General features: G+C 45.3%; 1 protein-coding gene across 1 annotated transcript; it reads right to left on the reverse strand.

The window, feature by feature from the left end:
• Positions 1-758: 758 nt before the first annotated feature.
• On the reverse strand, positions 759-10,101 carry LOC140134114 (uncharacterized). The gene is made up of 5 exons (XM_072154746.1): positions 9,720-10,101; positions 7,916-9,642; positions 7,568-7,843; positions 1,541-1,623; positions 759-1,065 (listed from the first exon to the last, which is right to left on the reverse strand). The coding sequence occupies exons 1-5, from the start codon at positions 10,099-10,101 to the stop codon at positions 759-761; spliced, it is 2,775 nt and encodes a 924-aa protein (XP_072010847.1).
• Between the last annotated feature and the right edge of the window lie 895 nt (positions 10,102-10,996).

The raw sequence follows: 10,996 nt of genomic DNA on the forward strand, positions 1-10,996 counted from the left end.
AGATGAGATAGTGGTCCATCGAATCAACTACCACGGATGATACCTGTATTGGGCATGTTCTTGAGATCAATATTGCTTCACCAGCTTTCTTATTAAGTAGGCCTCGGGATAAAAGTGTCTGGCAAAGGCAAACGTGCCGCTTGTATCTAAGTGCGTCTCCTGCAAGTAAACTATGTCCGCCCTACTAGTTTTTATTTCCTTTAGAGCTAGCCTGCATTTGATTGGGGAGTTCAATCCCTTGACGTTTAGTGAAATTATTTTAACCATTACTACTATCCGATTATGCCCTGTTGTACTCACTTTGTAAAGATCTTACTCTCACCCCCGCTTAACCAGTGGAAGTGATCAGGGAAGCCTGCAAAAGGGTATGAAAAAGAGATGGGGAACGGAAGAGAAAGGGAAACAGGAGACGAAGAGGGTAAAAACAGACAGAGGACAAAGATACTAACAATTTACAAAAGGTATAAACCAAGACGGGAGGAAATACCACTCCCCTTCTGGTTGGGGTCTAGACCTTCCTTAGGGAAAAAGAAAGGAATGAGGAACCGGTGGGTGGCCGAGAATCCTCCTGGTCAGAACCAGGCTGGTCTCTCTACAACCCCAAGTGTGGGGAAATACGTGGCCAAGGCGTCACCCAAATAGAACTACCAAACCAAGGTATAAATCTGATTTAACAAAACTAATTAAACACTAATTCTGGCAAAAGACCCCTGTTACTAAAATGGAAGCATAATATATTACAATCAATTCGCCCATGTTCAGGCCATATGGTCTGGTAGTACAGTCTCAAGTCCAGAAAAGGATCTAACCGGGTCAGCCATCTGAAGCTTAAAAAGGAGAGTCTCTGGGAGATCCTCTGAATCGGTGTCTTCTCCTTTCATTATGTACTGTCTGCCATTCGGATGCTGGTAACGAAGCAGGTGTACAGAGTGTCCCATTTCCCAGTCTTGGATAGGAGGGACTGGTAATTCCCAGGTGTTGCAGAATGGGATCAGATCTTGAAAGGAGCGTAGGACCGCCGTCCGGCCATCATTAGTAGCTGTCAGGGCGAAGGGGTATCCCCACCTGTAGATTATTCCATGGTGATATAATATATCCAGCAGAGGGTGTAGGTGTCTTCTCTTTTGTTAGGTCAGCCAAGAGAGGTCCTTGTACAGCTGGATCTTTACCCCTGGAAACTGCGCATCCTCTGCTTTCTTGCCATAAACATGATGCGTTCTTTAAGTTCATAGTCCTGCAGCCTACAGATGATATCTTTAAGAGCGGAGTTGGGCCTAAGAGCTCTGTGGGCCCTCTTTAATTTGAATGGTGGTGTCCCCCAGTATGGTGGAGAAAAGGGAGTACAGCGTGCTCTTCACATCTTCTCTCCCCTCAGCCTCTGGGAATCCCCTCACCCTTATATTATTTCGCCTCCCCCTGTTATCCAAATCCTCCATTTGCCTAGTGATATCTCGCAAGGTTTCAGTTTGAGAGGACACAAGGGCTTACAGCTGAGTCATGTTGTATCTAGCATCGACTCTCCCCGTGACACATTTCTCACTTCTGTGAGTTCAGCTTTGATGGCATCTTAATCAGCTTAAAGTCCTCTTTGGTGGGGAGCAGGGGTGTAAGGATGTAAGGCCCCTTGAGAGAAAAGGCCTGCAGCTGTCACAATTCAGTATCAGCTGTGGGTCCTCCTGACACAGTGCATACTGTGCACCAGCTTCTGCCGCTTTCTAGCTCCTGGTCCCCCGTGTGCTTTCAACTGTATCGATTCCCTATGATACAGTTGAAAGCATCAGCAGAGCAAGGACTATACAGTCCCTGAACTGCCACTACCTGCAGCACTGTAAGGAAGGCGGACTGCTTATGTTGTGTATGTACTATATGTGTGTGTTTATATGGTGAGTATATGCTGTGTGTGTCTGTATGTTATAAGCCTGGGTATGTATGGTGAGTATATGCTGTGTATATACTGTATGTTTGTCTATTTGAGGAGTATATAGTGTGTTGTGTTGTAGTATGTATATATGACTGCATAAGACTGTTAGGTAGCAGTGCAATGACGTCTTTGCATTGCTGGCGCTGGCCACTTAGACAGCCGCCACTTGGGAGGAATCAGGAAAAATGTAAAAACATTGTTTTTGTTTTTAAACAAAGAGGTTTACTGAAAATGCTGACCTAAAGGGGGCATGTATGTAGGTATAAAGGGAATCAGGGGAGGCCGCTGCTGGTTGTATACTGAGTGGAGCCCGCTGTTGGTCGTATACTGAGTGGAGCCCCCGGCTGGTCGTATACTGAGTGTAGGCATATGTCAGTGTAGAGTATATTTGTATTTTCAAGTGTAATGTGCAGCACGATTTTAGGTATATGGGGGCCCCGACCCAAAGTTCGCATCGGGGCCCACTGGAGTCTTGTTATGCCACTGGTGGGGAGGTTTTGAAGGAAAGCCTGCAGGGAACTGACGTCTGTATTTGAGAGTGTGAACTCCCCAGGGTGATTCAGGAGAAGAAGCCTATGTAGGCGAAGGTGCTTGGTATCTAGTGAATGTGGAGGTCAATCCTACATCATCCCCTTCTAGGACAGGGGATCTTGGCTGAGAGGGCAACCGTTGTTTGTCTGAGGAACTCGGTGTCAGTCTTTGCAGTTGCGGCACGCGCTGAATGGCTGGATGTTCCCCTGCTTCCTTGCCTGCCTTTGCTACCATGCTGTAGCTTCTGCCCTGTGGGCCTTCCTGTGTCTGTGAGTACATCTCGTCCCTCCTTTCATCCCCTGAACCTGGACGGGGCTTACTAGCTGTTCCCCTTGCTCCAGATCTCCCCTTATCCTGGGCTGCCGCATTCCGTGTGATGGGGGGCCGAAGTTGTAGAGGGCGGGCGGATGATTCACCCTACTGCTTATGAGGGCCCAGACCAGAGGGTCCCACCGCCGCTGTAGGCAACATGGTCCTGGGCTGACTGGAGTGGTACTGCTAGGAGGAGATGCTCTGTTGTTGCGTGTGACTGGCAGCCAAGACTGGTGGCCAAGATGGCGCCCACTCCATCTTGTGCGGGGAACATCGCCTAAAGTAGGCGTCTAGGGTGCCTTTCCCCGGGAACATAGTGGTGTTGGGCCCTTTCTTAGAGCGTTTTCTGGTCTTGGGGGCCAGGGTATGCTGAGGCGATCGTGCTCATGTAGCACCAGGGGTCCGGAGTTCTCAGCTTAGGCGTCCATCTTGGCTGACGCGCTCCCGGAGTTCGTTCCCTATTCTGTCAATAGCTGTGAGTCCCTGTGCCCAGACCCCCTGTGATCAGACATTTATTCCCTATCCTGTTTATAGAGAATAAATACATTCACATATAGAAATGAGGAGAAGGTATGAATACTGACCAGTATACTGACCACTTTTGCTTTGATCTTTTATAGTCTGTATTCAACAGTTGAAAAAGACCATCGTGCGCCAGCGTATGATCGCCCCGCCACTGCAAATTCGCAACCCGATACATCAAGAGGCTTCTGCCTCTTGATGTATCGTGCTGCCAGCAGCACAGCGTTTATCCTACGCCAGGCGGGCCCTGGCGTCGAAAAAAACGCAGCCGGCGACTTTTCACATATGAAAAGTCGCCGGCAGCAGCGAGTGCGCAGGCACGGGGACAGTAATGCCCCGCGCCGGCCCAGTCCCGTCTGGCCGGCCGCGCCTCCCCCCCTTCACGCCCCACTTGCGTGAAGGTAGCGGATTGGGGAAAATAATCGCAAAAGCTAGCAATAAGCTAGCATTTGCGATTATTTCAGGTCCTGATAAATATCCCCCTACATCTCAAAAGGACAGTTTGACCGCCTGTAGACATTGGGGGTCATTTACTAAGGGCCCGAACAGCTATTTTTCGTTGGGTTACCTGAATATTACTGATTTGCGCCGTCTTTCCCTGAATTACCCCGGGTTTTTGGTGCACACGATCGGATTGTGGTGCATCGGCGCCGACATGCATGAGACAGAAATCAGGGGGCGTGGCCGTCGGGAAACCTGGCAGATTTGGAAAAAACGCGGAATTAAAAAAAAAAAATGTGTCGCTTGACACACGCTTACCTGCACCAGGAATAGGATAGTGAACTCTGGCGGACTTCAGCGCAGCAGCGACACCTGGTGGACATCGGGCGCACTACCTTAGTGAATCGCCAGAAGACCCGAATCCTCGACTGAGAACGCGGCGCTGGATCGCGACAGGACCAGGTAAGTAAATGTGCCCCATTATTTGCTTATGTCTATCAGTCTCTGACACCAAATGAAAGTCCTTTTCCCAATGGACACTTTTTCAGCTCTGGAATGTTTTAGGTGTTTTTTTTTCCATATAAAGTCTAATTTGCTATTGTAGGGCTTACAGATATGGAATACATTGGATCATTCAAGAGAGCTTTATATTTTCAATTAATTGTTGATGGAGTTACTGGTATGTTGAAGGGTTTTATAGGAAAATGATTTTTTTTCTATAAATGATAAGAAAATGATTTAGGGTAATACCCAACCTTAGCAATTTTCCCACCCAGTTTCAGTGCTTACAGAGTACCTGCTGCTTTCTGGTGACATCTCCATATACAGGAAATATGCACCTGGGCAGCACTAGAACTGATCCATGGGAATCACTGAAGGTCCCACCCATATTTATTAGCAGTACCATGCTAGTTGAAGACTAAAGTTTTCCCCTGGGGAATCCTTCTAAGATTATCTTGTAAGGCTTACATCTTACATAAACTCAAGTATAGAATATATCAATTGCAGAAAATCTTGGTTTCATATATATGGGGTGAGGGCTCAGGATCACAACTCATGTCCCTTTTTCGACTTTACTTAGCTTTTTGGCTTACTACAGTATAGGGCTCAAAGGGAATTGGTCAAGTTATTTGACTATGGTCCAAGGTAAGTATTTTTTATTTATTGCTTCTCTGGACACAACGATTTTTTTGGTGATTAAGTTTGCCAAATTGCCCTAAGAGGTTCCCATTAATCTGTCACTGTTTCTATCTGTTTGTACAAATTATTGTTAGGTGACACAAATTACATGTCATATTATTGAAAAAAAATGTTGTGTTTGTAAACATAAAAAACAACCAACACTTTACCTGACTTGACTTCTAAATGTATCAAGATCATTTACCGCCATCTAGTGGCCATTTATCATAATGTTATAAAAATCTGTTAGCTATTTTATTTAATAGTCTTTGAAGTCTAAAGTGTCTAATAGTGTAAGGTGTGTTCACTGACAGCAAATAGGTCTGCAGCATTTCTCCATGCACGTCTTCGTGTTGCATCCTCTGCTAGAAGCACTTCTTTTGGTGAGTAACAGTGCTGGATGCCTCTTTCCTTTTTATCAGAGACTCTGCTTTTAGGAAACTGTTAACCATTTGAGATCTTCATAGGAATTAAAACAAAATGGAGGTAACATTAAGAATGGTCTGATTTTGTCAGCAATAAATTCATTTGGTCTAAAATTGACACATTCACAAAACATAAAAAGACAAAACCCATCTTAAAATTTGTTATGTAGTTTCCCCCGAGTACAGAGACCCCCTCACATGAGGATTTAACTTGCTGTATGGGTGCATAGCAAGGCGCAGAAGGGAAGCAGGGTCAACCAGTAGGCAGTTTTTCCATATAGGATTTTGGGGTTTTTAGTTGGGTTATGGGTGCACTTTTGTGAGCTATAAAATATTTGTTTTTCCGTTTTTTTGCAGGAATAGATGCATTTTCAGTGCTACCATTTTAGTTTGGCTATGCAACTTTACAGTGAAGGGTTGTAGAAAAAACATCAATTCTGTAATAGATTTTTTACTTTTGTTTGGTGTTCACCGTAGTAACAAAGTTACTTGTTATCTTTATTTTATGGGTCAGTACGACTACTAAATTTTTTATATGTTTGCTTATGCTTTACTAATTTTGTCAAATAAAACCTAATGTGGGGGAAAAATCTATAATTTTTGCATCGCCATTTTTTTTGGAGCTTGTTTTTTGTGGGGCATGTTTGTGGTACTTTATAACAGGCGTTTTCTATGGACTGTCCTGGGGTCTTAGATCAGACCCCAGGGATGCCGAAGCAACAATCAGTTCCCCCTGAAACCACTTCATGGGGTGCCCATGGGGTGCACCCCATGGGGTGCATGGAATCTCCCTTCAGGCATTAAAATGCTGCAGGCGCGTTCGGAGCTCACTTAACTGCGGTCATGAGCTGAATCGGCATGGAGCGCTATATGTTGATCTTCATGCCGTAATAGTTTGTTAAGGAGCCAGTTGACCTAAAAGCAAGTTTCTCTAATAAAATGTTTGTTACATACCCCAAATACAGAGCACGCCTGTATTTTCTCATTTTGTGGCACTATATACATCTCTCTAACCAGATAGATTGCTTACAAAATAGGGACCCACCCACAGAGTGCTCAATATACAGAATCTAAGTTAATTCCATACTTAAAGGGGTTGTTTGGAGGTTGTTTGGAGGTTGGCTCAGCTGGCTGCTTTCTTTCAAAAACAGCTCCACAACTGACCATGGTTAGTGTGTGATATTGTAACTAAGCTCCAAGTATCTTCATACAGCTGAGCTGCACAAATCATTGTCAGGTGTGGTGTTGTTTTTAACCTCTGGACAACCCCTTGAAGAACTCAATGTTGGTAATAACCATAAGAAGTGCTTGGGAACATTTACTTTCAATATAAATTAAGGAATTAAGGATTAAGACAGAATTAAGGAAAATTTAGGACTATTTGCAGAGCATATTTGCCCCTTGGTACCACCAGGTGATCCGCTTCTTTTTCCCTTGCTTACTGGATTTACAGGTAACCTGTGTTACCTACAGTACAGCTGACCTGGAAATATAATAAAAGGATAGATACTGAATCACAATGGAAGTGGGCTAGACAATAAACTACCAGATGATAATAGACTACATATTGTCAATATAGCATAGAAATATTAACAACCCAGGATAGACACACTGCTAGCCTCTCATGCTGCTCTGTTTGTATTTTAAAGCTGAACAAGAACTCACAATACTCTTTGGACAATATAAACTAACAAGTAACAAGTGTAATAAAAGTGTAATACTGTATTTGTACTATAGCATTACACAGCACACTAGTGCCATCTGGTGTTCAGATATGGAAATCCTTGTTTCTTATACAATTGACAATACAACAGCTTATACCATACTGTCTGTGGGAAATTCAGTGTGGAAATTGTGAATTAGACTCACCGGTAATTCGGTTTCCATCTAGTCCTCCATGACGGCCCACTAGGAGGATGACCCTTGACCTCTGTAGGGACAGGAAGCAGAGAGGTTAAAAGCCTCCCCCCCACATCCTCCCGCCAGTGTCTACCAAATAACTACACCGGTGGAAGATACAACGTATTTTTTATTCTGCCTGTTTGAATCACATACAGAATTTACAACAAAGTGAAAGAAAACATGGGAGGGAAAATATATAGGCCGTCATGGAGGACTAGATGGAAACCGAATTACCGGTGAGTCTAATTCACAATTTCCATAACGTCCCCCATGACGGCCCACTAGGAGATCTACAAAATTAGTAGAATTAGGGTGGGACCACAGCCTGGAGAACCTTCTGACCGAAGGCGAGATCCTGTGAGTTGGGTAAGTCCAGCCGATAATGTTTAGCAAAGGTGGATGAAGAAGCCCAGGTGGCGACTCTGCAGATTTGTTCAAGAGAAGCGCCCCTCTTTTCTGCCCAGGAGGCGGATATGGCTCTGGTGGAATGGGCTTTAAGGTTAGGAGGAACTTCTTTCCCTTGTTCTGTATAACAAGAGGCTATGGCAGTCTTTAACCATCTGGCGATCGTGGTTTTGGATGCCTTTACCCCTTTGTTCTTCCCCTGAAACTGAACAAAGAGATTGTGATCTTTGCGCCAGGATTTTGTGGCTTTTAAGTACTCTAAGACCGAGCGCCTTACATCCAGGGAATGCCACGCTACTTCCTTGCTTGAAGAAGGATTCCCGTAGAATGATGGAAGAATTATTTCCTGATTCTTGTGAAAACCAGACGCCACTTTGGGAACAAAGCTTGGATCCAGAGTCAGAGTTATCCTGTCAGGGAGAATACACATATAGGGTTCTCTAATAGAAATGGCTTGGAGTTCCCCCAGCCTTCTAGCTGAAGTCACAGCTATTAATAGAGAAGTCTTTAAAGTTAAGTTTTTTATACTAGCGTCCTTTAAAGGCTCAAAGGGAGGTCTGGAGAGAGCATCCAGAACCAGGGAGAGATCCCAGGAGGGAACCCGCTTCAGAATCTGAGGCCTAATTCTATTTGCAGCTGCAATAAATCTTTTGACCCATCTGTGGTCCGCCAGGGGATGGTCGAAGAATGCACTCAGAGCCGAAATTTGGACTTTCAGGGTGCTAGTAGAAAGACCAATTTCTAGTCCTTTTTGCAGGAAGTCTAATACCTGTAAAATATTTGGGTTAGTCTGAGAGGGGGGATTAGCCCCACAAAAGGTCACAAACTTTTTCCATATTTTATGATATATGGCGAAAGTAACCTTTTTTCTACTTGCCTTCAAAGTAGTTATTACAGCCCGAGAGAGACCTTGGGACCTTAGGAACTCGAACTCAGGATCCAAGCCGCCAGACGGAGTCTTCCTGGATCGGGATGGAAAATCGGACCTTGGTACAGAAGGTCCTTCCGAATCGGTAGCATAAGAGGTTGCTGGACAGATAGGGACCTCAACAGTGGGTACCAGCTTCTTTTTGGCCAGTCTGGGCAGATCAGGATCACCCTTGACCCGTCGAGCAAGATTTTCCTGAGTACTCTCGCAATTAGGGGAATTGGGGGAAAGGCATACATGAGACTTCCGTTCCAACGATGGCTGAACGCGTCCATGTGGTCCCTGGACTCGCCTGCCTCCAGAGAAAAGTATTGTTGGCATTTTGAATTCTCCCTCGTGGCGAATAGGTCTATTTGGGGCATGCCCCAAATGCTGGTTAGATGTAGGAAGATCTCTTGGTTGAGACACCATTCGTTCGGTAGGATTTCTCTCCTGCTGAGATAATCCGCTTCTCTGTTTAGGGATCCCTTCAGATGAGTGGCTGAAATGGAAAGGATGTTTTCTTCTGCCCACTGGAAGATGGTACGAGCCAGCCTCGATAATACTGGGGATCTCGTACCTCCTTGTCTCCTTAAATAGGACACTGTCGAGATGTTGTCCGAGAGAATGTGGATATGATGATTCCTCAGATAGGCTGTGTTTGATCTTAGCGCTTCCCAAACCGCTCTTAACTCCCTGTAGTTTGAGCTGTTTCTTGCTTGGGCTAGAGTCCAGGACCCTTGCTCGTAGTGGGAAGGAAGGATTGCTCCCCAGCCTGAGCTGCTTGCATCTGTCACTATAGTGATGCTTGGGAGGTGGTGCCAACATACTCCTTTCCCTAGGTTCCTTAATTCCGTCCACCACAGCAGGTCCCTCTTTACGAAGGAAGGAATCCGGATCTTCTTGTCTAGACCTGAAGACTTCCTGTTCCAGAAAGTTAAGATCCAATTCTGAAGGATCCGAGTATGGCTCTGACTCCAAGCGACCGCAGGTAGGCATGCTGTGAGGAGCCCCAGGATCTTCATCGCCTGCCTGACTGGTATAGAGTCCTTCCGTCTGAATGAGAGGATCTGATGCTTTATGTTGGATATTTTCTCCTGAGGAAGAAAAGACATTTGGTGAGTTGAGTCTAGAATGATCCCTAGAAAGGTCTTTCGAGTGGAGGGTACTAAACTTGATTTTTTCAGGTTGATTAACCATCCCAACTCTGTTAAGATTCTTAGGGAAGACTCTCTTGCCAAAATTAGGTTTTGTTTGTCTTTCCCTATAATTAGCAAGTCGTCTAGGTAAGGGATAATTGATATATCTTGTAGTCTTAAAAAGGCTACCACCTCCACCATGATCTTGGTAAAGACCCTTGGAGCCGATGAGATACCAAATGGAAGTGCACGGAACTGAAAGTGTAAGACAGAGCCCTCGGGAGAGAGAACCGAGAATCTTAGGAATCTCTGAGATGAGGGGCGGATAGGTACATGATAATATGCATCTTTTAGATCTAATGTGCACATATAGGAGTCTGTGTGAATAAGTTGGGTAGCTGTTCTTACCGACTCCATGCGAAATCTCCTGTAAACGATGAAGCGGTTTAGCTCTTTCAAGTTGATGATTAGGCGATTTGATCCATCTGGTTTTTTGACAAGGAACAACGGGGAGTAGAATCCCAATTTTTCTTGTTCTTGAGGGACCGGCACCACTACTCCCATGTGGATTAGATGAAATACTTCCTGCCAAATGAAGGAATGTGTAGAGTGAGAGAGAGATGGTAAAGGGGCGATGAACCTTGGAGAAGGGGGGGGTGATGAGAATTCTATCCTGTAGCCCGATTCCAAGATGGTCAGTACCCAGGGATTCGAGGTGATCTTTGTCCACTGGGATAGGAATCCCAGGAGACGCCCCCCCACTTTGGCGTCATTGTTTCTTGTTTCCTGGACCCTCTGGGAGGTTAGAGAAAAGGAAACCCCTTCCCCTTCCTCCTTTGGGATAACTCCATCGTCCTTGCTTACATTTGCCACGGTAAGTCTCTCCGGTGTTCCTAAAAGGACGAAAGGAAGACTTCTTGGGTATTGTTTTGGACTCCGGAAATCCCCTTTTTCTGTCAGACGCCTTTTCAAGTATAGCGTCCAATTCGGGTCCGAACACAAAGTCCCCGGAAAAAGGAATGCTGCACAACTTGGATTTAGAGCGGATGTCCCCGCTCCACCGGTATGCTTTCCAGTAAGGCTTCTCTGGGAGTACCCTCCCGGATATGGGACTCTAATTTCCCCAGCCAGAAATATAATGTTCTCGCCACCAAGGTGGCTCCTAAGTTTGACTTAAGGCTTAGCATGGAGGTTTCCCATGCTTTCTTTAAAAGGGCTTCAGATTTTCTGTCCATCGGGTCTCTTAACTGAGCCGAATCTTCAAAGGGCAGGTCCATCTTCCTTGAGACCTTGGATACTTGTACATCAACCT

The sequence above is a fragment of the Engystomops pustulosus genome, chromosome 5, assembly GCF_040894005.1.
Source record: "Engystomops pustulosus chromosome 5, aEngPut4.maternal, whole genome shotgun sequence".
Taxonomy (NCBI): domain Eukaryota; kingdom Metazoa; phylum Chordata; class Amphibia; order Anura; family Leptodactylidae; genus Engystomops; species Engystomops pustulosus.